General features: G+C 62.3%; 1 protein-coding gene across 4 annotated transcripts; it reads right to left on the bottom strand.

Annotated features, from left to right (window-relative positions):
• Positions 1-1,765: 1,765 nt before the first annotated feature.
• Positions 1,766-24,836, bottom strand: TMCC2 (transmembrane and coiled-coil domain family 2). Of its 4 annotated transcripts, XM_084497898.1 has the most exons (5): positions 24,664-24,836; positions 18,955-19,461; positions 3,674-4,608; positions 3,368-3,503; positions 1,766-3,027 (listed from the first exon to the last, which is right to left on the bottom strand). In XM_084497898.1, exons 1-5 carry the CDS (start codon positions 24,823-24,825, stop codon positions 2,716-2,718), a joined length of 2,052 nt encoding a protein of 683 aa, XP_084354024.1. In that variant the 5' UTR covers positions 24,826-24,836; the 3' UTR covers positions 1,766-2,715. The 4 variants fall into 4 exon arrangements, with proteins under 4 accessions (XP_084354024.1, XP_084354025.1, XP_084354026.1 ...); XM_084497899.1 differs by lacking the exons at positions 18,955-19,461; positions 24,664-24,836 and adding an exon at positions 12,498-12,667; XM_084497900.1 differs by lacking the exons at positions 18,955-19,461; positions 24,664-24,836 and adding an exon at positions 11,823-11,929.
• Positions 24,837-25,886: the final 1,050 nt, after the last annotated feature.

The raw sequence follows: 25,886 nt of genomic DNA, 5'->3' as shown, positions 1-25,886 counted from the left end.
GTTCACCCCAAACCACACAGCAGCCTGCTGGGGGGGGGCTTTTCTCCAGGCCAGCGGCCGCACCCTCAGCAGTAGCACCCATCCAGCGGGTGCCTTCCCCTGGGAGCTGTGGGCACACCCTGTTGGGACCCCACTTTGCAGGTTCAGCTGCTGCCGAGCTCTCGGGAGGTGGCCACATCCAGGACACAGCACCGCGATGCCCCAAGTTGGCCCAGGCTCCACCAGTGCCAGCCGAGGTGAGGGGATGCAGCTCCCACCCCTAAAACCGCATCCACTTGGCCCTGCTGCGGGCAGGAAGGGGTTCACGGACTAATTTGGGTCAGGTTCCATCCCCCCCAGCCCCAGCACCCTTGGGTGGGTGCCCTCCCAATGCGTCCCCCCCCCCTCCAGCCTCTGGTCTCTGGGCTGCCGGGGGCCCCCCTGTGGCTGCAGCCCCCGGAGCCCCCCCCAGGGCCCTGAGCGGAGCCCCCAGGGGGGGTAGCGGGGAGGGCAGGGGGCAGCGAGCATCCTGCGGGGGGCTGCGTCCCCCCGGGGTGCTGGGGCACAGCCACGCGGCCAAGGGAGCTGGGCTTGGAGAGCTCGGACCTGAAAAGTTCAATTATTCACTTTTTTTTTCCCTTTTTTTTTTTTTTCTCCAGGTAATTAGTGGTGCCCTGATGCTGAGGTGACCCTGATGGGGTGCACAGCCGGGCTGGGTGCTGGGTACCACTGCCTGTGTGGGATGGGATGGGATGGGATGGGATGGGATGGGGCAGGAGCCAGGAAAACGCACCGGGTGGGCGCAGGGCACGGGAGAAACACTGCATGGGAATGGGGAGCGGGGGGCAAAAGCCTTGGGGGGCTGCTAAAACACCTGGAAGGCACAAAGGGGAGGTGAATGGGGACAGCCCGAGCTGGTGGCGGATCAGAGATGCGATGCCCTTTGGCAGCGGGGTGTTTCGGGGAAGATAACGCCTCCTCCCCATCTCCACCTCTCATTTACGCTGCTTCCCCCTGCCCTGCTCCCTGGTTGTGTCGCAAAGCCCGGGGCTGCAGGGACACTGAGGCACAGGGGGTGGCCTCCTGGGCTCCCTTCCAGCATCGACCCCGAGCCGATGGCTCTGCAGGACCTGGGGAAAGGGCAGGCTGCCCAGCCCCGTGCCCACCAACAGCTCTGGGTGCTCACACGAAGCCCGCGGTGATGTGACCGCTCGCTCCAGCGAGGACGTGCCCAGGGTGTCCCCTGCAGGAGGTGTCTGCGTGGTCTCTGCGTGTCCCCTGCCCGTGTGGGCTCCGTGCCACCCCTGGAAGCCTTTCCAGCAGGCGCAGGGGATGCCTGGCAGCAGGGTTTATCCCCCAGCCACAGGCACCGTGGGACCCCCGCCGCCCCGCCGCTGCCTCCTCCCCGCCGTGTTTGCTCAGCTGCAGCTCAGCTCCAGTCGCCGTCTTCCCAGGTCAACAAAAGCAGCTGAACCCCAACCTGCTGCTGGGTTCAGAGCACACCAGGCTTACCTCCCAGCACAGCTCTCCTCCAGCCTCGCTCCCCTCCCCTTCTCTCCTTGTGGACGCGCTGAGCCGGGGCCCACCCGGTGGCCAAAACGCTCCCAGGGGTGCCGGCGCCGGAGGGGATGCAGCCACCCCTGCCCCTTTTGGGGTGCCCCCCCAGCACCCCAACCGAGCAGGAAATGCTAAAGGCCAAATTCTCAGCTGAGGCAAACCGGTTCAGTGCCTCCGACCTCGGCGGAGTTGCACCCATTTGCACCAGAGGAGGATCTGACCGTGCGTGTAGCTTGTATCGCTCTCTATATTTATATACGTGTGTGTGTGGAGATGTAGTACAGAAATATATATGTAGGAAATAATTTAAGAAACATCCGAGACAGCATGCTGTGCTCTTGTGTAGGGCTGGGGAGGCAGCTGCCCGCCTCCCCTGGCACTACCAGCTTTGATTCACAAATGGAAACAGAGTCTTGAATTAAATTAAAAACTGCACGCGCACGCACACGCACACACACACGACACGTTGCAGAGGCTGGAGGACTCAGAGGCGTGATGCTGGCAAGTCCAGGTGTCCCTGAAGAGATCAGATCGACTAAAGGCAAAGGGTGGGTGTGGGGGGGAAATAAATAAATGAAACCAGCAGAGGGGGTCTCACTCGTGCCAGTGCTGGTGCTGTCTCTGGTGGGGTCGGCAGGAGCTGCTCAGCCGTGCACGTCCCGCTGCGAGCTCACCGGGCTCAGCGACACTTGCCTTGGACCCATTTTCTCCTTCACCACGTGCTTCGCTTCTGCTCCATCCCTGGACTTTTTACCACCTTGGTCTTTAAGGGCGAAAGGAAAAACCCAGCCCTGAGTAACCCCCCGGAGCCAGGTTTGGTCCAGCTCGCTCCTTCCCGACAGCCCCGAAGAGGGCTCTGCAGACCTTCCCATGGGCTTTCAGACCGGAGTGACCTCAAAAAACAGCCTAAAACCCCTAGAAAAACCCCATGTAAACGACCAATTTCTTCCCAAACTCCTCCTCGTTCCCCATCCTGCCCTCCCTGAGCATCCTGCGGGACCGACTCCGCCACGCTCCGAGCCACGGCAGCCAGGCGCAGCAGGGGCCGGGAAAGCGACCGAACCGCGTGCGAAGAAACGACCCCAAGGCTCCAGACTGCTGCCATCCCCCCTTCCCCTCCCGTCCCACTCCTCCACGGGATACGGAAAGCCCCCGGGGCTGCAGCAGCGGGGCCGCGGATCAGCTGGGGAGCAGGACGTGCTCCAGAAAGTAGGTGATGGAGTCCCAGTGCTTCCAGAGGAAGAAGAGGAAGAGGACGAGCAGGGCGGTGCTGAGGATGCGCATGCGGGTCTTCATGAGCGGGGTGATGAAGTTGGCGATGGTGGAGACGAAGACGAGCAGCACGGCCATCAGGGCCAGGATGACGTTGATGAATTTGCCCAGCAGCGCCCGGGCGTTGGCGTTCTCCACCCCTTCCAGCTGCACCACCTGCTGCTGCTGCTGCTGCAGCTCCAGCTTGGTCACCCGCGTCAGGCACGACTCCACCGCTTCCTGCAGGAGGCAGCCGCGTTAAGACTCGACTGGTGGCGACGAGGGATTTGGGGATTTGAGGATTTGGGGATCTGGGGTTTGTCCCCACGCTCTGAGACTGCAAAGCTTTGCTTGCGCAGCTCCGGTATGTGCTCAACCTCATGGCGATGTGCTGGGGCACAGACAGGTATTTTGGGGACATGGTTTAGGTACCAGCTTCTTGCTGTGATGCTGTCCCAGCAAGGACCTCACCTGGAAGGTGCTGGCACAGAAAAAGGGCTGCCCCCTCCCCGTGCCCTGTCCCCCCCTGGTGCCGCGGGTGGAGGGCACAGCGTGGTGCTGAGCCCTGGCGCTGCCCTACCTGGATGTCCCGCGCCCTCTCGTAGGACTGGTAGGCCACCTTCTCCTCCATGCTCGCCAGCTCCTGCTTCAGGTTGGTCATTTCGTTCTGGTGCAGCTCGGTGAGGTCGTTCAGCTGCTCCTCCAGGCGCTCGTACCTGGGCATGGGGACAGAGGAGCTCTGGGGCGGGCTGGACCCCAAAAAGCCCCCTTCCTCCTTCGCCCCAATGCTGGGAAAACCATTCTGGTTTTCCAGGAAGGGGCCTCGTGGTCCCCAAAGAGCCACCCTGGGCGATGCATATCACCACCCCAACCCCCCTGGTCCTACCTGTAGCGCTCCTCCTGCAAGCACTGCGTCATGTAGGTGTAATCCCGCTGCAGCTGCGCCTTGAGGTCCTCCATGGAGTCCTCCAGGTGCGACTGGCTGTCCTTGATCTCCCGGAGCTCCTCCAGGATGGTGTCGAAGTTGTTGTGGTGGCTGTCCAGAGTGTTGGATTTGGGGCTCCCCAAACCCCCGGGCCCTGCCCCGGAGTTGCTGCCGCCGGCAGAGCCCGAGGTGGCACTGGAGCACTCGTCGTCGCTGCCGTACTTGGGGCTGGACACCAGCGTGGCGCTGCCGCTCAGCGCCCGCGACGCCTCCTCGGGGTGCCCGTCGTCCAGCGTGTCCTTCAGGTGGGCGATGTTGTCGGCGCTGCCGAATTTGTTCCGGATCAGGCTGGCGAACTCCCGGGGCTTGGAGACCACGGCGGTGTGGGTGGCTTGGGACAGCCCCGAGAGGCCTCCCTTGACGCCCTCCACCACGCCGCCGCCGAAGCCGCTGATGCTGGAGCGCACATTGGCGCCCACGTCCTTGAGGCCTTGGTGCATGTCCCGGAAAACATCCTTGGGCTGCCGGGACGGGCCGTTCTGCTCGATCTCCTTCAGCTTCTTGTGGTAGTGCTCGAGCTTCTTGTGCAGCTGCGCGATCGTCTGCGCCGACTTCTGGTTCTTCTTCTCGAAGACCTGCTTGATGCGGGAGGCCTGCTGCTTGTCCGCGTTGTTGGCCAGCTTCAGGTACTCGGCCACGTTGTCGTCCCGCGCCTCCTGCTCGATCTTGATCTGCTCGGTGATCTTGAGGATCTTCTGGTGCAGGTGCTCGATGGCAGCTTTCGTCCGGTGGGGGTCGGGGGTGCCGTCGGGGACGTCCAGGCAGATGGGGCCGTCGGCATCGCCGTGGCCGGCGGCGGCGGGCAGGCTGAGCGCGGTCACGTCCCCCTTGTCCAGCTGCGGGCAGAGACACGAGGGCAGGGCTCAGCGGGGGACAAACCCGAGCAGCCCCCGGGGATGGGGAGCCCCGAGCACCACGGGGGTGCACGGGGGGAATGGGAGCAGCGGGGTGGGGAGGAAGGAGCAGGAGAATGGTTAACAGGGAGGAGGTTTGGAGAAAGTGGGTTTATTTTGTGTTTTGTTTTTTCTTTTTTCTGGTTGCTCGAGTGTTTTCCAGCCATGCCGCTACTGTGAGCATCCCAGGAATAAGCCAGCTGGAGGACGCAGCACCAAATTAATTATACTTAAGGGCTGGTTTGGGCTTTCAGCGAGGAAAATGCACCGCTGGGAGCTCAGCTCTGGCTTTCTGTCCTCGCTCGGAGCAGAGACACCCGCGGCTGCCTCTGGGCTGCCTGCAGCGCCGGGCACCAGCACCGTGGGAGGCGCTGAAATGGAAACCCATCGCCCTGCCACCAGAACGGAGCTGAGCAGGGACCGAGCAACCTGCAGGTGATTCAGGCGTGCTCTCAGCCCTTGGCTCTTAGCCTAGACACGGAGCGGAGTCACCCAGGAAAGGAGAAGCTTTGCCCTAGCCCCTGACTCAGAAGCAGCTCCCAAAACCTCGGCAGCAGCAGGCGGGATGCTCGGAGCCACCCAGCTGCCTTCTTTCCCTGGGGTTTCTCCCCTGGCATCGCTACACCCCTCTGCAAACGCGTGCTGCCACCTACCAGCGCGTTTCGAGATGGACAACTTTAACTGGGAAAAAAATCCACCTGCCCGAGGCCGCTCTTCAAATCCCAAATCCTCCAAGCCAGCCTCCGGCCCCGCGCTCCCCAGCCCTCGCCGCCCGAAAATCCCAAATCTTCCCCTGGCTGGGTTTTACAGGCGGATTCCTATGCAAATCTCCGCGGTTGTATAAATGGCTCCTGGCTTCTAATTAAGAGCTGCTTGAAAGTTAAATACTGTTGGCAGCCCTGAATAATTTCTCATTTCCATCACACTTTCCCCGAATGACCCTTTAATAGGGATAATGCTGCGAGATCGTCACGCAGGGGCGTGTTATCACCAGGAAATGCCTTGTGCAGGAGGGAGGGATGCTCTCCAGGCGCTGTGTATCCACAATCCCATCTGTGGCGAGTCCCAGGCTCGGAGAAGCACTGAAAATGTTTTTTCCTCTCCTTCATCTCCTCCTCCCTCGCTGCTCAGTGGGTCTGCGAGGCGGCTCTGCCTGCCTCCATGGCTCTGGGGTGTGTGTAGGGTGGAAATGAGGCAGGGCTTGCGCTCGCTGGGGACCACCGGGACGTTGGTGCTTCATGCAGGGGTCTTCTTGCGATGGTTTGAGCCTCGCAGCTGGGCAGGGAGGGAGCTCAGGCACCCCCCAGCCCCTCTGCTCCTCTTCTCTCTCCGTTACTGAACTACCAGGGCAGGGAGGATGCGAGCAAAGGGGAAGAACAAGCAGCCCCCAGCCTGTGCAGAGCTCCGGGGACAGAGCTGCAAGTGGCTTCATCCCTGGTGGACCAGCATTTTCTGAAAAAAAAAACCCAAAGCACCCACCCAGCAAAGCTGCAGGCTTTGCAGACTGTTCCTGGCTGTCCTCGGTCACCCCGCTGCAGCCCGCAGCCCACGGAAGGGTTTCGCTTTTGTTTCTTATCGAGGGGCAGAACTTGGAAGCGGCAGGAAATTGCTATTTTATTTTTTTTTTCCCAGATGCACAAAGAACAAAACCACCCTTAGAAAAGGAAGGCGGCCCTGGAGAAGCCGAAACGGGAACCCCAAAGGGGGCCAACGAAGCCAGGAAGGCTTCGTCTCTACTAAGCGCGGGGTTATCGCGGCGGAGCCTCCTGTTCCACTCATCCTGAAGCTGAATCTGTTATTTCCATGTGTTTACGAGGCACATCGGGTACAAGCCCACAGCACGAGCCATGCCGGGGAGCTGGTGCTGGAAGGAGCCAGGCGAGCAGAGCTTTCAGGAGATACCTGCGGGGATCTGAGCTGTGCACCAAAGCAGTGGTGACGGCGGGGAGGTGGAGGAGCCCTCGTTCGTGGGGTGCTGCAGCGGGGTGCAAGGACCTCCAGAGCACTGCTGCCAGGCTCCCTGGGTTGCCTGCAATTTGCTTAATTAGGAAAATTGCTTAAAAGGCACGGCTGGAGAGAGGTGGGGAGACCCTAGACGTTTCCCAGGGGGTTCGGAGAAACAGGGGAAGGTTTGGGAAGCACCGAGCCCCCTCTTCACAACTGCCCCAGCTGGGCCTGACCTCGTGCAGCGCTGAGCTCCTGCAAATCCCCTCTTTGGGATTTATTTGTGGGAGTGTATTTGGGAGCACGGGGGGAAGGGAGGGCAGGGTGGTGGCGAGCGGCACGGCCCCGATGCTGCCCATCTGCGCTGACGTGGCCGGGGTGAAATCCCTTCCCCACGCACCACAGAAAGCTCTGCCCTGTGTGAGGGCAAATCCTCCGATAACCCCAGCAGGTTCTTGCTGTGAAAGCAACAAAAACAACCAAAAAAAAAAATAATAAAAAAAAAAGCCAACACAGACCTCTGCAGCATTAACAGGCAGTGCCGGCTAAATCCCAGCAAGCCCAAATGACTGTGCAGCAGATTTACCGGGGGGATTAGCAAAAGCCACACTTTCCCTACGTGCAGAAAACATTCTGGTAGGCACGCTGAGATGGAAGCGTTCAGCTCCCCCCGCTCGGTCTCCGGGCACGCTCGGAGGGGAGAGCAGGGGCTGATGTGGGACGCAGGAGGAATGCAGGACGCGGGAAGAAAAATGCTTCTTATCACCAGAGTTCAGCCCAGGAGAGCTGAGATATGCAGAAAGGCTCAGGCTAATAAGCTGAGCAAACAGGGCTCGGAGGGCTACAGGCGGGCACAGTTACGCAATGCCGCTTTATTTGCCGCTGCGGGTTTGGTGGAAGAGAGCCCAGGTGGCAGGTGAGGAGCTCGGGGCCAGGAGCTGCCCCGTGGGCTCTGGGGGCCGGGCTGCAGCCGTGTCCCCAGCGCGGGGCTCTGGGTCAGCCGGCACGCCCGTGGGCTGGAAGGGAGCGAAACCCGTGTTGAGAAATCGCAGAATTGGTCCAAAGTTGAGCACAGAACTCTTCAGACGCTTCCTCGAGCTCCCGGCTATTCTGCTTTCCATATGCTTACAGCCCCCCTTCTCCCTCGGGGGGCTCCAAGCACTTTACAAGCATAATTCGGGATCCTCCCCGTGCGTTCGGCACCGCGCTCAGCCCAGCACGGCACGGGGACGCTCGGGATGTCCCCAGCCTGTGCCATCCCCGTGTGCACCCCCAGCCCTTTGCCTCCCGGAGCGGAGCCGCTATTCCCACCACGCTACCCAGCCCAGGAGCTGAAAATAGAAGCAGGAGCCCTGACTCACACTTCCCACTCTCAAGCCCACAGCACAGAGCAAAGCGGGCAGTCCTGTACCCCTTGCGCCCTGCCTGCTGGCCAGCACCAGCCCTGGCTGCACAAAGGGGAGGGCAGCAGCTGCCCCCGCACATTTCCCAGCCTGAAAATATTTTTTAATTACAAGGAAGCAGCACAGTAAGGATTTCGGCTGACAGCAGAGCTCCCCACCCTGCCCTTGCAGCTCCGGCACAGATCGCACCTTGGGCTCTGGTCACCCGGACACGTGTCTGGGTCCTGCGGGCAGCACCAGAAAAGAACCACCGAGAGAACCTGAATTTCTCTCTGCCCCCCTCCCCGCGATGCTATTCCAACCCAAAGGACCTCAGGACCTACCTCCATGGTGGGCAGGGTCAGGTCCCCCAGGACTACTCGGCGTGGGCTCTCCAGCCGCGTCCCCGCCGTGGCGCAGCGCCCGGCCGCGATGCGCGGGCTGCCATGGCCGGGAGCAGCGGCAGCCACGGGGTTTAGGGGCAGCAGCGAGGGGGACGAGGGGGCTGCGGCCCCTGTCGGAGCCCCCAGCCCGATTTCAGGGCTGCAGCCCCCCCGGCAGAGCCGTCCCCGCGGCCCCGCGAGCTTTGCAGGCGCGCGGGCAGCGAGCGCAGCATCGGGGCTGAGCTGTGTGCCGCGGGCTTGTCGACTCAGTAAATCCGCCCGAGCTGTTTACAGCTCTCACCGACTGTAGCTCTCAGGGCTGTAACGCAAGAAACACCCCTCATCCATCCTCCCCCCCCCTCCCCAGCGGGAGCTTCACACCGCCTCCAGCCCCGCCACGCTGCCTGTGCCCCGCCACGGGGTGCTGAGCCGCTCTGCCACCATCTGCGCCGTCACAGCCCGGGACGCGAGGGGCTGGGGAGAACCCGGCTGAGACGCACACAAAGCCAAATTCCGGGGGGGAAAAAATACAGCAGAGAAAGCAGGGAGCAGCCACCAGCTGCATCCTGCAGCCCAGCACCGGCTCCGATCGAGGCCAAGCTCGTGGGATCCTCACCTCTCCGGGGTGAGCCCCGCTGCGGGGGGGTCTCCAGGGGGAACGGGGGCAGCGCAAGCTCCGCGCTCTCTGCCTGCGTTGTTTAACGCCCACGGCTGCCTGCGAGCGCAGGGCTTGCTCTCCGCTCCCTCCCCGCTCTCCCTGGGGGCTCCGTCCCCAGCTGAGCGTGGGCACCCACCGCGCTCGGGGCTGGCTCTGCGTGGTAATGCAGGCTCGGGGCTGGGGGCTTACACTGGGAAATATTTTGGAATGAAACCCATCACGTTTTGGAATCGCTGTCAGCTTCCAGAGCCCCAATTTTAGCACGGCAGGAAAAAAACACCAGGACCTCACCCCCGCCCCCCCCGGAGTCACTCCGGGGCTGTGGTGCTGGGGACCCTGGTGCTGGGCCCCCCATTTTGGAGGTTTTTGCAGGAGCAAAGCAATTTTTGCACAGTGCCTGCACCCCAGCACGTGCTGGGGGTGCAGTGAAGCAGGCGCCGTGCAGACACGGCACAACCACAGCTCCCGGTGCAATGCCACCTCGCGCTGTCCCAAAAGCCATACAGCAGCCCGGGAGGGTTCCCGTAGCCCAAACTAAAAAAAAAAAAACACGGCCACCAAATGGGTTTGGGAGACAGAAAGCCAGGAACCAGCCAGCTCGGAGTGACGGGGAAGCTCGCACCGACCGTGGGAGCCGCTGCCACGGGAGGAGGCAACGCCGAGCGCAGCCGTTCCGCCCACTCGCCAGCTCCAGGTACTTGATCCTCGGCTTTCTCTCAGCCGTGATTCCCCCACGTGCAATTAAAGCAGTATTAAATGGCACAGCTGAGAGGCGAGCAGGGCTGTGGCAGGCTCGGGTACTGCAGCAGCTGCTGCCAGCCTGCAGTCCCCCGTCAGCCACCGCTTTATGCTGGGGCCGGCAGAGCTTGTGCTGGCCAAAGCCAAAGTCCTGGGCGAGGAAGGAGACCTGGAGCCTGTTCCCAGCTCCCAGGACCGAATACGAGCGGTTGAGGGAAGCAGAATTCGAGCCCGGAGCCTTATCCTGTGCCAGCCCAAAGCCCTGAGAGCACCGCGATGATGCTGGGCTTGTCTGCGACCTCCAACCACCTGCGGCCACAACCCGAGCACCTGCACAGCCGCAGCGCCAAGCGCCAAGGATTCAGCTGCGGTTCTCCGGTCAGGCTCTTTTTCCAAAAAAAAAAAAGGCATAAAGACAACAAGAGCTCGGGAAGGATTTCGAGCCATGCATTTAATTGTACGGGCCAGGGCGATGAGCTGATCATGACCCAGATCCATGTTTAATGGGGAAGGCCGTGCTGTTCCCGCAGCCGAGGCGAGCAGACAGCCCGCAGCACGGCTCAGCCTCGCCTCCCGTCATCTCTCGGGCTGTCCCTGCGTCTGTCCCTGCCCTGGAAGCTCACGCTGCCGCCTCCGAGGTGCTCTGGGTGCAGACGTGGGCTCTGGCAGGCCTGAGAGGAGGGTGGCTGTGTGCTGCCGGTGCTCCCGGGCTGCAGGACCGCGTGTGGCTGCAGATAAGGGAGCAGCACGACAGGAGGAAACGGGCACAGGGGCAGGGACGCGTTTCCCAGAGCCACCCTCAGCACATCCTCCTGCACCAGCACCGTGCCCACAGCTCTCCGTGCTGCGAGGCTGCCAAAGCACAATTCAGCACCCCTCTAAATCCCTTGGTCGCTCCGAGGGACCCGCTGCGACACCGGCACGGTGCACGGCACCCCCGGGGACAGCCCCAGCAGGGCTGGCAGGCATTTTGGGGAGCTGGTGCTCGAGGGCGAGGAACAGACGGGCTGAATCCAGCCCCCAGCAGCACGGCTCACCCGCTCTGTCTGCCTGAACAGGTCGGGGCTCCTGCCCCGAGGTTGGGAAGTGGCCCTGGAGGGGACCGCTCGGTCCCCACGCCCCAGCCCCAGGACACGCAGCCCCACGCCAGCCGAGTGCCTGGGGACACAAGGGGGGGACCCTGCAGGCCACAAAACCCCTAAGGGTGCTTCCTACACCGCGCACCGTCAGCAGCCCCCGTATTTCTTAGGTCTGTCCCCATGGATTTTGTAGGAAAAACTTCCTCCCTGCGTCTTGCTGAGTCGGCACGAGCAAGCTGCGTGTGTGCCAGCACCGTGCCCGAGGGGCAGCAGGTTCCACGGACCCCTGAGAAGCGCCGATTCCCCCCCTAAATTGAACCCCCCAGGAGCAGAAACCAGCCGTGCCTACCACAGGGGGCCGAGCCCTTCTTCTGAGGAAGAATCTGCCCTCCCCAGGGCAGGTCCTGCAGCCGGGCCGAGCCCCGGGCAGTGGATGCCTGGGGACGTGACACATCTCCTATTAGTGGGGCACGGTCATCTTCGGCTCCAACACCTCCTAACACCGCTTCTCCTTTTAGCACAGCAGCCCGAGGTCACTTCCCATTGCTCTACCGTGGCCTCAGCAGGGCAGGAAAAATCCCCGGGTGCACGAGGAACTCTGGAAACCCCCTCGCTGCTCGGTGCCGGACTTCGCCTTTCCCTGGGTTAAAGCACTGCAGTCGGGGAGGAGGGGGCTCCTCGGGGCTGTGCCCCCCTGGTTCAGAGGAACCCACCTGCGTGCAGCTCCTCAGCGCATGGGGAAGGCCAGCAAATAATGGAAGCAGTGGGAATGCAGCCTATAAATGCCCCGTAAAGCTGGGTGAGGCAGGGCTGCAGCACCTCCATCCCCAAGGCACGGCTCCCTCCTGCACGGGTGAGAAGCCCACGGCACCCTCCAGCCCCGGGACAGCTCGGGCAGTGTGGCTGTCACCCCCGGGGGGCTCGGCACAGCCCCAGCTAGAAGGAAAAGGGGGGAGATGTGCAAGGAAATTACCCGAGACGCCGGCGGCGGCGGACTCCCCTTCATCCTTAGCACCGGTTCTGCTGAGGAGGGTTGAGTCGGCTGCTTAGAAAGTGGGAGCTAGGGTTTTTCAGGCCTGCCTGCAAGCAGCAAATTCAGAAATAAATAAATCCCGGCTCCCGTGCGAAGGAAATCCCTGGATCGCCACAAAATCTCAGCGCGTTTGGTGCCTGCTGGGGCTGCGTGGTGCAGAACCCAGCCCCGACCGCCTACCGCAGCCCTGCCCGAGCACCTCGACCCACAGACGGGTCACCCAGCACCGACACACGGCGAATTTGGGGCTCGGGCTCTGCCTTTGCTGGCTGTGCCTGAGCTTAGCAGAGAAGCGAGGACAAAAGCAAAGGAGAAGCAGCAGCCGAGCTGTGCGGCGGGGTGGCCGCGACGGGGCTGGGAAAGCTGCAGGCGGATTCTCGGGAGCCGAACCCTTCCTCACCCTCGCTTCCCCCGCTGTGTTTGGAGTCCAAAGCAGGGGACCTGCCCCAAATGGGACCTCAAAGCTTGTGACAAGACCCTAGGAGCCAGCCAGCCCCGCGCACATCCTGACCCAGCACCCGGGCACTGCCCTGCTCCTTGCCCCCTGCCCCTGCGCACCCCGAGGGCCTCGCCAGCACCCGGAGGCTGGAAGGAGAGCGGGGGGGGGGTACTTACAAAGACACCCAGCAGGGAATTTAAGAGCAATATCCTCTTCCCAGGGCAGGAGTCGGGAGGATGAGGTTCGGGCATGAGGGTGCCCTGCTCGCTCCTGCAAAGGGCTCGCTCTCCCTCTGCCATGGCTGCGGTTAAGGAGCGGAAAGGGGCAGAGGAAGGCGCGCCGTGCGCTTGCAGAGGAGGCTCCACAAGGCTGAGAAGCAGCCAAGAACAGGCAGCACAGGCTGGCGAGCGGGGAGGGAGCCCAAAGAGGGGAGAGGCAACAGGCTGGGAGCCGCAGGGGCCAGTCCCAGCGCCGAGCACAAGCGGCACCGCCGTGTGCTGCCTCACCGCGCCGCCCTCGGCACCCAGGGGACACCAGCTGGGCACAAGGTGGTCACCACGAGGGGCTCCTCTGCTCGGATCACCCCTCACAACTAGGGTCCTGGCCGCGCCGGGAGAATTTTGGGGGAAAATTCTGGCTGTTTTACCGGAGGGAAGAACCCCGGGAGCTCTAGGGGTGGTGCTGCCACTTCTCCGGTTGGGTCCCGCGGTGTGAGAGGTGGCAGCAGCGGCCCCAGCCCGTGCTGCAGCTGGATGTTGGTGCTGCTGGTGGCTGAGCTGGTGCTCGTGCTGCTGGGGGGGATTTGCAGCAGCTTATATGGGAACGGTTTGGGGGTGGAGGTAGGGAGAAGGGGACGCAGCAGGGCGAGGAGTCCGGAGGCAGGACCCTGCTCTGCTCATCCTGACTCAGCCTCCAGGAGCCCAGTTCTGCTCCCGGCCCCACCGCAGCCTCCAGCTGCTGCTTCTGAGAGGCCGTGGGATGGACACAAACCCTCGCCCACCCCATCCGCCCCATCAGGTCACCCCTCCCCACCCCAGCTGCCTCCCGGGGCAGGCGGCAGCGTGCGTTTGGCATCCCCTGCCTGTCGGCGAGCAGGAGCCGGGGGTGGGCTGGAAACAACAGCCATATGTCAGAGAAGGCTGAGGAACACGATGTCTTTTGCTAGGGGGTGAATCAGTACGAGAGCCTGATATTCTCCTTCTCCTGAATTAATTAAGCAGCAATCCCGGGTGTCTTTGTCTTCCCAGCTATTATCTGCTCTTCCCCAACCGCTCCGCAAAGCGCCAGCCCGATGGAGGGAGGCGACGAGCTCCCCCCCCCACTGCCACCACGCAGGGACTGTTGTTCCCCTGTGGCACGTGGGGACAGGGACATGGGGGCCAGCACTTGCCCACATCCAGCTCCGGGGGCTTGGTTTGCCGAGGAGCTCAGCAGCTCCTCCTGAGAGCCACGGCACTCGTGGGGCTGCACGGAGGCGTCGCCGCTCCCCCTTCTCCTGCTGCAGTCACCGCTGGCCTCCTTCAGCCCCTTCCTTTGGGATTTTAGCACCACCAGAACCTGCCCGGGGTCTGGGTGGGAAGGGAGGACGTGCCTTGCCTTTGTCACCAAATCCTCCTGAAGAGGCGCAAGGAACTTCACCGTGCGCACGGAAGCGTTGGCCCCGTTCCCAGCTGGGGAAACTGAGGCAGGGAACCAGGAGAAACCCTACCCAAAGCTCCCGGCAGCATCCCCCTGCCCGAGCCACACCACCCGTGCCATCCCCGTGCACAAAGGATACTCCAGAAGCGCCCTGGAACAAACCCAGCTTCCTAGCAGCAAGCTCCTGGCACCGCGGCATCTCCTGCTCAGCGCCCCCGAGGCTGGGCTGCGCGGGGTCCCCGCCGTCCCTCCGCCCGTCCCAGTTGTCCCAGTTGTCGACTGAGACAAGTTCTGGGTAACCGGAGCCGTGGGAGGCGAGCGAGCCGTCCGTCCCCTCCCCGCCCTGAAACCCAAGGCGCTGGGATGCCAGCGGAGCCCAGCCGGTGCCAAGCAAAGGGGAGCTGAACTTTGCCTGAGTGCCCCGAGCAGCGGGGCGAAGGCTGACAGCACCCGGCTGCTGTTTGCCTGCTGGGGCCGCCCAGAGCCCCCCCAAAATCCCCTCCGTGTCCCCAAGCCAGTGGAACCCCCGGGGTGGGTGCTCAGGGGACGCTGGGGTCTCCAACCGGCCTCACCCTGACACGGCCACGCACACACCGGGGTGAATCCTGTTCCTCTGAGGACACCGGGGATCGGGCTCCAAGGACCGACCCCCCCACCCCAAAGCAGCCACCCTATAGACACACGAGGCTCCAGCCACGAGCCTGAAGCCGGGACACACACGAGGAGTCCCCCCATTGCCCCCCGCTGTGTCCCCGCTGTCCCACGGGGGAAGCATCCACGCCGGGAGGGCTCGGGGGGGTCTGGCAGCGGTGGCAGCTGGTGCTGTCACTTCGCTGGGGACAGCGAGGACGGACGGACAGACGGATGGACGGACGGACACCCGCGTGCCACCCGTCACCACGCACACCGCTGCGGTAACGCTGCCCTCTAACGGCACCATCCAGCCCCCAGATCCCCCCCTTGGCCCCCTCCCAGCCCCGCTGCCCCTGTGTTTTTTTTGGGGGGCTCACCTGGCCGTGCCCCATCCCGCAGGCCCCGCAGGTTTCCGCGCAGCTCCCCGGCAGCACCATGCCCACGGCCCCTCCGCGGTTCCCCCCGGGGTGCTCTGACCCCGCCAGCTCTCGGCTGCTGACCCCACTGCCAGGGGGGGGCTCGGACCCCAAGGGGGGGCCCCGCAGCCGCTGCTGCCGGCTCGGTGGCTGAACCCGGTGGTAATCACCTCCTGTCCGCCTGCCCGGTGCTGGCGGGTCACCAGGAGGAGATTAGTGAGATAAGGGGGCAGCTCTCCAGCACGCCCCCGTTGCCGCCCGCAGCCTCCCTTTGCCCCACTGCTGCTGCTGCCACCACCACGTGTGCCACCGTGGCAGCAAATTGTCGCCTCCTTGCATGAAAAACCCAGCAGCACATCCCAGCTGAGGCACGAGGGTGAACCCCAAAAATGCCCCCTGGCTTTGGGCAGCAGGCAAGTGAGCCTGGGGGCGCAGAGGAGCTGGAAACCCAGCCGTGCGCCCTGCAGGGCTCCCCCAGGACATCTGAGGGGCTCTGTGGGGAGCAAAATCTGGTCCAGGGCAGGCTTTAGAGGTCAGGCAGATGGACTAGGTGACATCTGAAGGTCTCTTCTGAGTGAAATGTCCTGTCCTGTCCTGTCCCATCCTGTCCTCCTGTATCCTATCCCAAACCCCTGGGCACGCAGGGCACAGCTGCAGTTCTCAAAGCAGCCCCAAGCCGCAGAGCCGCAGGTCCCAAGCCGTGTGCCACTGCCCGCAGGAGGCAGGGGACAGCTCCGCCACCTCCCTCTGATCCCACCCTCACCTCTGCTGCTTTTTGTGCCCGACGGGGACGGCTGGAGGCAGCCACAAGGATGTGCACTGCAGGTGGGGGCAGCCCCGCAAAGCAGAGCCTTGTCCCCAGCCGTGTCCCCTGCCTGTGGCGCACGGTGACGGTGCCAGCCCTTCTCTTGGGGGCCTGAGCACGGCCCCGTGTGGCTCCGGTTACCGCTCGGGCTGCTGTGCCAGGGCACGGGATGGCTCAGACAGCGTGGGGGCACACGGGACAGCTCTCCAGTTACACCGAGCCCCAGCCAGAACCAGCACCCAGTGCTGAGCACCCAGACGGTGCCACAGTCCTGTCCCCGTGCCCCCCCAGCCGCTCACCCCTCCGTGAGTCCCCCCCAGGCAAAGCCTTGTCCCTGGCAGCTGCCTCCGGTGGGGAGGACACGGGGGGGTGCATGAAGTTTCTGGGGGAAAATGGCTTTTCCGCAAGGGCCCTCGCTCCCCTGGGGCTCCGGCTTCCAGTCCAGAGGGTCAAATGGGGCCGTGGTGCCCTTGGTGCTGCCAGGTCCCCCCTGCAGGTGTCTGTGGGCACGCAGGGGCTGGTTTGGCCCTTGCAGAGCTGAGGGCTTCCTCCCAAGCCCCAGGAAGGTTTTCCTCCTGCCCGCAGGGATTGATTTTCAATAGCGTGCAAGTGCCAAACCCTTTAATCATCCTGCAAGGCTCCTGCGGGCCCCGGGACCTCGGTGGCTGCTGGATTTGTAGCTGAAGGAAGGGGAAGTATTTTGGACAAGGCCAGGTGAGGCCAATGAGCTCTGCACTCTCTCTGGCCATGGTACCCACGGAGGGATGGAGGAGGCAGACGGAGGGGGCAGCGGGCAGGAGGCCGGCCTTCCTTTGGGCCCTGGAAAAATAATATGGCACGAGAATATCACATAGCTCTTGTTTCTCTAAATAGCTCTTTTTCCACTGCTCCACAAAGGCGCCAGCATTGCCTCTCTCCTTACGACTCTTTGTGCCATATGCAGTTAATTATTCATCCCTTTATTGCGCGCTTTGTGCTGCTCCGTGAGCAGTCCCGGACCCGCTCTGCTCCCCCCCTGCCAAGGTGTGGGTCCTGGTGCGAGCTGCTCCAGCTCCAAACTTCGTCTGCAACCACAGGGGGACCAGCAGGACCGGGCTCCTCGCAGGGCAGAAGCCAGGGGCCAGCTGGAAGAAATTTGGGTTTGGGCACCTGAACCTGGCCCTGCGCTGGCACAGCTTGGAGGAGAGGGAGCGGGGAGGAGTGGGGCTGCTGGGACACGGGCAGGCGGTCCCGGTCTGTAAACGAGGAGGAGGAGGACCTAAAGAGCTGGTTCCTGTGACGTGTCTCCCCTCTGGGGCCAGATTCCCACGTCCTGGAGGTGCCCCCGGCCCCACGCCGCTGTCACAGGGACCGGCGCTGGCACCAGCCGCCAGCGTCAGCTGCAGCCCGAGGCGGCGGAGCAGAAAAAGCCGAGCGAAAAGAGAAAGAAAAAGGATCTGGTCAGCCTCTTTCCATTACCTCATGGGGCTACGGGAGTCTCCGGGTCAGATTTCCCTCTCAGGCACTGAGTGCCAAGGGGAGAGGAGCAGCCTCGGGGGGCGCGGGGGAAGCATCGCCCCGAGCCCTGCTCCCTGGGACCTGACATCCCCTCCGCTAGCGCACCCCAAAGCTCTGCCCAGCCGCCTTCATCCTATTACAGAGCTATTCCTGGCCACGCAAAGCATCTTAGCCGCATGCTGCTGCCTCCCTCCTGCGACCTGCTACCGCTGCCCTCCCTCTTTTGGTGCTGCTGAGCCCCCCAAAACTCAGCAGCTCGCCCAACAACACCGGCAGGGGCTGCCCGAGCCCACCTGGCCACGTCCCTGCCCCGATCCACAGCTTTGCCAATCCGCTGCTGGGGCTTAAATCATAAAAAGTGGATGTTGCCAGCTGCTGGGGCTGCAGACGGCTGACACCCGCCAGCTGCAGACACTAAGAAAAGAAGCGGAGAAGGAAAATCCTTGCAATCCTTTATTTCTGAGTGCTGGGCTAAGGATTTTGTGGCACCGCCAAACCCAGCGCGTTTTGGCAGGGCTGAGCAGCAGCAGGGGATGTCACGGGGGCAGCCCAGCCCCTGGCAGCAGCCCCCTGCCCTCCCGGCACTGCTGCGGGTGCCGTTCGCCTCCCGCCACCCGTACCTTGTCCTCAGCGCGCTGTGTGGCTGTGCTAATCTCGGCTGTTTCATAATTAACAGGGCTAAACGAGAGATGGAAACACCAGCCTCGCCGTTAGCTACGCGCAGCGCGGTTTAACAATCACAGCGGGGGGGGGGGGCACCCATTTGCAGCCTCGGCCCGGCACAGAGCAATCCTCTGCTGGGCACCAGCAGCCCCACCGGGCAATTTTGTCCCCAAAGGTCACGTTTCCTTTCATTCTGCCTGCGCCCATCCCTGCCCCTATCAAATAACCGGCTCTGAACGCAGCCTTGCTCATCCCCATCCCTTCTGAGCCAAGAACCGAGGCGGTGTCTTGGCTTTTCCTTGCTCATCTCCATCTCCTCTTGGCGAATAACCAAGCTGGTGGCCCTGCTGTCTCGTCTGTCCAAACTTGGGTTCGTTCTGGCTGTGGCCTGAGGCTCTCCGGGTGTCCCGCTGTCCTGGTTAACAGCAGGGGCTGGGTGCTGGGAGTGCTTCCCAGCACGGATTTCATTCTCAAAATCCATCCACGGGCTGGGCCACGGGGCTGAGCACCAGCACCCCGCAGCAGTTTCTGCGCACTGAGCCCTCTCTGGGTTAGCAGCAGATCCAACCCGTGTCTGCCAGGCATTAGGGCAGCAGTCACCTCCTGACTCACGCCTCAAAGCAACAGCTGAGCGGCTCAAATGGGAAATATTTGTCCACAGCACAGTGAAAAATCAGTGATATCCTGCCACAGCTCTTCCAGGAGACAACCTGAGCGCGTGGAGGAACGGGAGCAGCGCTGCACGTGGCTTCAGTCCTCAGGTGGAATTCATTAACAGGATCCCACTCTTACCCGGCCTCCTCCATCCCCCAAATCTCGCTCTGGGAGCGGGTATCAGCACGTCCCTGCTTTCCCCAGCCCTGGGAGAGGCACAGACCCCAGCAGCCTCCACCCCTGGCTCCTCCACAACCCCCCTGGGCCCCGAGGGACCGTTTCACCACCCCGTGCCCCCCTCCAGCCCCCCCCCGGGGGCAGCCCTACCTTATCGGCCAGGCTCTCGGTGTCCTCGGTGAGCAGGTAGACGGCCCCGCTCTCGGCCAGGAGGATGGCAGTGTCGGTGGTGGAGGAGGACCTGGGCCGGCCCTGGTGCTGATGCAGGATGGCGGTGAGGCTGCTGTCCTGGGGGGCTTTTCGGACGAGGTGGGGGCTGCCTTTTTGGGGCTCGAGCGAGCCGCTTTTGGCCCGCCGGCTGCCGCTGTGCAGGCTGGTGCCGCGCTTGATGGAGGGGCGCGAGCGGATCTGCTGCAGCACCCGGTTGAAGGCGGTGGGGCGAGCCGGGAGGTCGTGCAGGGAGACGGCGTAGGAGACGCGGTGCATCTCGGGGGAGCGCTCCTTCTCGTCGGGGGACTCGTGGTCCGACAGCCCGTAGTGCGGCGGCAGCGAGTCCTGCGAGCTCTGGTGCTCCCGCTCGCGCGAGCGCCGCCGGCTGTGGAAGAGGTGCTTCAAGCCGTGGCCGAACATGGAGCCCTCGGACAGCTGCTGGATTTTCTGCGAGGGGAAGAGAGGAAAATGATGCCCCCATACTGCCCGCGAAGGCTGGCATCGCCTCGCTCCCAGGGCTGGCAGTTTGATGGCACAGGTGCCCTGGCAAGTGGTAAATGGTCCCCCCAGGGATGTCCCCGGCACGGCTCTGATGGACGGTGCCGGTGCCAGCACCATGGGATGGGATGCTGAGGGGCTAAAGAGCTGCTGGAGGGTGCTGGGGACCCTCGAACCCAAAGGGAGCCAGCAGGGTACCCGTGGCTGTTGGATATCAGCACCCAGCTGGTGGCACGGAGAGCTGAGGACGCACGAGGTGGCTCGGTGTGGCTCAGGGCTACGGCTCCAGCAGCATCACCCGCACCAGGGGAAGGTCTCTGACGGGTGCTGGCTGCCCCAAGAGCTGCAGGAAGCCCCGTGCAAAGCTGCACATCCCTCTGAGACACCTCGACCTGAGGCAGCAGGGGCAGAGCAGCATTTCCTTCAGCAAGAAACCCACCAGTCAAGAAACCTCAGAGCCTCGGCCACCAACACGCTGCCAAGAGCCAGCTCCTCTCCGAAATGGGATTTTCCACAGCCCCCCAGCCCAGCATAGACCCGTATAACAGTGACACCACAGCTCCCAGCCAGGGACCAGCAGACAACGTGGCATGAGGCTGCTCCGCTGCTCTCAGCCCCAAAACAGGGACGGTGCCAAGCGAAGCGCCCGAGCCTTGAGGCCGACAATCCTGACCCTGCTGCGGTCCGGGGACATTTCAGCCCTGATTCAGTGCGGCTGGGACCTGTCCCTGGGGATGCAGGTTCCTGGAATCGCGGTGCCGTCATTTACTCGTGCCTGAGAACCAGCTTGCAGCAGGCTCCGAGCTGGGAGCCAGGAACAGCCCCAGCAGATTTGGCAAAATCCTGCTTTCTCGAGAAGGGGACAAGTCTGGGACAGGCTCCGGGAACTGCGGGTGCCCACGGGACTTCACGTCTGTACGGCAGGGACCCCACACCCTAACACCCCAGGCATGAAAACCCCGATGTCCCAGCCCATAAGGGCCTAACTGGCATCACAGCCACAAGGTTCCCAAGGAATTGGGGTGCCACGGGCAGCACGGAGCCCCCGTGGTGCTAAAGGCTGTGGGGAAAACCCTTAATCCTGCCGTTCCCTGCCCGTAACGAAAACCCCGATCCTTGCGGCTGTCCCCCAGAAGTACAGGCGAAATCCGCGGTGCCGGCTTGCTGCTACTCGGGGAAATTGTGATTTAAATTTTCTGCTATTTATAGGGTCTCTATGGAAACAGAGGCAGCGTTTAGGTAGGTAATAACACCAAACCCCCGGATTCCCAGCACCGAAGCTACGGCGCAGCCCCGGGCATGCGGTTAGCCCCTGGGGAGGTGCAGGGGGGAAGCAAGGACCCCTGCCCTGCCCTGCCTCAGGGAAAACGGGGAGAAAACCAAAAAGAATCCTACTACGAAGGTGCTTCTACAGCATCAGCACGGCAGGGGGAAGGCTCATCCCAGGATGCTGCTCCCCTGCACTGGGGGACCGCTGGGTTTTGCCCTTGATGCTCCCCCTGCGCCGAAACGTCCCCGTTTCCTCCCTAAATGTTTTTTTCAGCTCTTGCTGGGTCCTGTCCTGCTGCCCAGACTGTCTTTTTTGGGTTTCGGATGCGCAGGGAGGGGTTGTTGTTGCCGTCACCTCCCGGCACAGCCCCACGCTGTGCCATCCCGCTCAACTCTTGGTGCTATTAACAATTATTTACAGCCCAGGGGCTCCAGCCAAGCCTTGGCAGCCCGCTGGAAGCACTGTGGAGGGGCTGGAAAACCACCCCGAATCACCCCAAACCATCCAACACCCAGCATTTTAGGGCACGGGGGGAGCCGTTTGAACCAGCACCCCGCAGCCAGGCTGGGGACCAGGGCAGGGTCCCCACCGTGCGGCAGCACCCGGAGCTTTCCCTCCTCCACCTCGCCTGGAACGAGCCCTGGGAAGGTGCTGGGGTCCCGGCCAAACATCTTCTGCCCAGGAGGATGCTCTCCTCCGGGGCTGGGGGCTCAGCGTGAAGCCCCCCGGGTGGAAAAGGGGGGATCCGGTGGGGTCCCTGCTGGCACCCCGAGAGTTTTGGGTGAGCTGGTGCTGGATGAAGCTGCTCCGGTGACCACGCTGCTGCTGCTGCTGCTGCTCAAGCTGCTTGACAGCAGCTCTGCTCCGCCAGCCACAGGGGACCCAGCTCACCTTGGCAGTGTCCTTTTCAGACCAAAATACGCTGGGAAAATTGTTCGGGTGAGGGATTAAATATAAATGTACCTCGGCATTCGGAATAGGGACCGGCGACCTTTATGCAGAGGCGGCGTCCTCTACATCCTGCCCCGGGAAGGGGCAAGAAAAATGAACCCAGCCCGTGGGATGGAGCTGCCACGAGGAAACGGGGGGTTCAGGCTTCCCCCCGACCCTCCAGCCACCATCTCCCAGCCCCACTGCTCGGGGCAGGGCACCCTCTGCACCCACAGAAGGGGCTGCGCATCCCATGGTGGGACCTCCCCGTGTCCTTCATGTCCCCTGCTCCAGGAGAGGCTCCGGAAAGCCCCTGGGAAGTTGGTTTTCCATTTATATGGGCTTGGCTCAGGCCCAGGGATGGAGAAGGGCTCAGGACGGCTCCTTGGAGTCGCTGCTGCTCTTTTGGGTTTGGGGTTTAAAGGAGGGAGAGGCCGGAGCCGTGAAGATGGAGAGGGTGAAACTAGCAAAAACGCTGTCAGGCTTCAACTTGCAGCCCCATCAGAGCAGCCCGTTTGGGAAAAATAGGAGGAAACCCAGGGAGAGCGCTCAGCTCGGCCACACTCGGGGAAAAGTGGGAGTGGGGCCGAGCAGGGAACGGCTCCGGGGAGGCACCGCGGGGCCGGGCTGCTTCCCTCTGCAGTGTTTTGTATGGATCCAGTCACTCTGCTGCAGAGCACAGAAATCGCTGCCACCCAACATATTTTTAAGCAGAACTATGTGTCATGCATCTGCTTTTGCCAGAAGTTGTTTTTTTTTTTCGTTTTTTTTTTTTTTTCCCCCTAATGGAGCCTTCGCTCTCAGCGCGACGGAGCTGGATGTGGGGCCGGGGAAAGCGAAGCTGCCGCGGCTTTGCTGGGGTTTGGGGACGGAGACAACACAAAGCAGCCTTTTGTCCCCGGGTCACCGGCTCAAAAAGGTTCTTAAACATTAAAAAAAAAAAAGTTGACATCTGATGCTCGCTGGCTGCCCGCTGGGAGCTGAGCTCACGGGGCTCGGTGCGGGGCACGAGGCCAGGCTGTGGCCAGGCACCCCCTGCCAAGGTGGATGCGGCACGGGAAGAGCAGCTCCAGCGGGGTTTGGGGCAGGAAATCCTTCTGATTATGGTTTCCTTCCTCAAGCTGCCACCGATTGCAGCGACGGGAGGGGACGCGGTGGTGGCGGGGTCGGGGACGAGCGCCCCGATCCCCCGTGGAGGCTGCGGGCGGCACCGGGCTGCGATTTGTCCCGCGCCGCGCCCGGCGAAACGACTTTAAGGGTTTGGGCAATTAATTGCCGAGCTGCCAATGCGTTAACGGCGAGCATCAAGAGGGCAAACCCGCACCAGGGCAGCGTCCCTGCATCGATAAAATCAATGGCACTTTGGCTGCCGCGAGCCGGAGCAGGCTGAGCTCCAGCCGGGGCTGGACGCGCCACCCAAGGGACACGGGTGGCTTCCCGGTGACTTCACCCCAAAAAGCTCCAGGTGACACCAAACACCTCAGGATGTGTGGTCCCCTGGCACAGGGGACCCTAAGACCTCGCCAAAGCGGGGCTGCCCCACCAGCAGGGTCCCTTTCCTGAGTGCCAGGCTCCCTCTGGGTGCCCAGAACCATTTTCCCACTTTTCTCCCAATTTTTTTGAACCCCCAGCCTGGAAGTGCCACCCCCCCGGGGTCCGAGTGGGGGAATTCACCTCTGCGGGCAAACCCATCCACCCCACGGGGACCTTTTTAAGGGCTGAGGATCCAAGTTGCTCCCGTCCCAACCCCCCCGAGCAATTTCTATCCAAACTTCATCCGGGACCGGCTGCCCGGACCCCCTCCTCATTAACCAGACCCAGGGGTTATTTATTAGGGTCTGCTCAGCCCCCCCTGCACAGGGATGGTGCTGTGACCCTACCCAGGACCCCAGGAAAGCCCGCTGGGGTGATGCAGCCCCCCCAGAACACCCCAAGGGGGGCCCGCAGCCCCCTTGCCCAGGGCTGGTGGTGACAGCGGGGTCCCCCCCAGCTCTCCCACCCTGCCCTATTGTGATCGCTGCTCTTTGGGGTCGGGTGGCAGCGGGGTGATGGCCTCGGTGGTGCTGAGCCCCGTGTGTATCCTAACGGAGCGTGAGGCATCCCCAACCTGGGGATGGATGCCCCGCACCCCGGGGCATGTCCATCCCCGGCGGCACCCTACAGAAGGAGCATCCCTGTCCTGGAAGCGTCCCAACTGGGACCTGCTGGGAGCGGGAGCATCCCAAAGCATCGTCGCTGTAGGGACATCTCCACCCTGTGATCGCTGTGGGATTGTCCTCATCCCAGGAGCATCCCCAAACCAAGAGCATCCCCATCCCAAAAGCATCCCGAAACCAAGAGCATCCTGAAACCATGAGCATCCCTAAACCATGAGCACCCCCAAAACATGAGCATCCCGAAACCAAGAGCATCCCCAAACCATGAAGATCTCCATCCCAAAATCATCCTTATCCCAGATGCACCCCCAAGCCAAGAGCATCCCCAAGCCAAGAGCATCCTCATCCCAAAAGCGTCCCCAAACCAAGAGCATCCCCAAACCATGAGGGTCTCCATCCCAAAAGCATCCTTATCCCAGGTACATCCCCAAACCAAGAGCATCCCAAGAGCATTCCCATCCCAAAAACATCCTCATCCCAAAAGCATCCTGAAACCATGAGCATCCCCATCCCAAGAGCATCCCTAAACCAAGAGCATCCCCATCCCAAAAGCACCCTTATCCCAGGACCATCCCCATCCCGGGACCACCCTCACCCCAACCGCACCTTCACCCCAAAACCCCCCCCCGGTGTGACCCCCCCCTCCCCCGGTGTGACCCCCACACCCCCAAGGTGACACCAGCAGCACCTCGGGGGTGCCGCCACCCCTTCTCCCCCCCACCCCACAACCGCTACCCCCAAAAGGACCCCGGGGCCCTCCCCCCCCGTTCCCCCCGGTGCCCCCCGCTCCCTCACCTTGAGGTCCGGGGGCTTGGCTCTGGCCACAGCCCCTCCGCCCCCCACCTCGGGGGCCGCCGCCTCCCCGGGTTTGGGCTCCATCCCGGCAGCGGGCGGCTCCCCGGTGCCTTCAGCCCCCTCCTCGGGCTGCCGCAGCTCGTCCGAGCGGCACCGCTTCATGCCGCCCCCCCCCCCCCGCACCCCCCCACAGCCCCCTCAGCGACCGGCGGCGGCGGCGGCGGCGGCGGCGCCTACGGCCGCAGCAGCACCACCACCACCGGAGACGGTGGTGGAGGTGGTGGAGGAGGCGGCGGGGGGCGGCGGCAGCCGGGAGGCCGCTGCGGGGCCCGAGGGCTCAGCGCCGCCCCCCCCCCGCCCGCCGCTGCTGCCGCCGCCGCCGCCCCGCCGGGCCCGGCCCGGCCGCCGGCCCCGCGCCGCGCCGGCCCCGCGCCCCCCGGCATCGCCGCCGCCGGTACCGGGCGCCGCCGCCGCCTTGAGCGGCACCCGCTGCAGCCAATGGGGAGGCGAGGAGGGCGGGGAGAAGGGCGGGGATTGGCTGAGGGGGAGCAGAGGGGTTGGGGAGGGGAGGGGGGGATAGGGAAGGGGGGGCGGCACGGTCCCGGGAGCGGGCAGCGGGGGTGAATTGGGGGGCTGCGGGCGGGAGCCTTTGGGGAGGTCAGAGGTCTTGTCATTCATTCATTCACATTTTTTTCATGTGGTGGGTTTATTTGCTGGCTTTTTTTTTTTTTTTTTTCTGTAAATTAATAAATTTATTCTTTTTTTTTTTTTTTTTTTTTAATTTAGAATTTTTGTTTTCCGGATTTTTTTTTTTTTTCATTTTTCAGCCATCAATTCGTCCTTTTTAATTTAGTATTTTTATTTTCCGGCGAGTTTTCATTTATAAATTATTATTTTTTTATTTTTTTATTATTATTATCTTTTGGTGGTTTATATTTTAAAATTATTTATTTAATTTCATATCTCTTTGGCAGTTTTCTATTTTCAAATCAATTCGTTGTAATCTAGTATTTTTATTTTCTGGATTTTTTATTTTTTAAATGAATTCTTTTTATAATTTAGTATTTTTATTTTACGTTTATTATTATTATTATTATTGTTATTATTATTATTGTTGTTGTTGTTGTTGTTTTTTATTTCATATTTTTATTTCTGTTTAAAATTTTAAATTATTTTTCATTTAGCAACATAGGGGCAGTTTTTATTTTAAAATTAACTTATTT

Source organism: Aythya ferina (genome assembly GCF_964211825.1).
Source record: "Aythya ferina genome assembly, chromosome: 25".
In the NCBI taxonomy this organism is placed as follows: Eukaryota; Metazoa; Chordata; class Aves; order Anseriformes; family Anatidae; genus Aythya; species Aythya ferina.
Note: the sequence above shows the minus strand (reverse complement) of the source record. Positions and strands in the feature narration are given on the sequence as shown.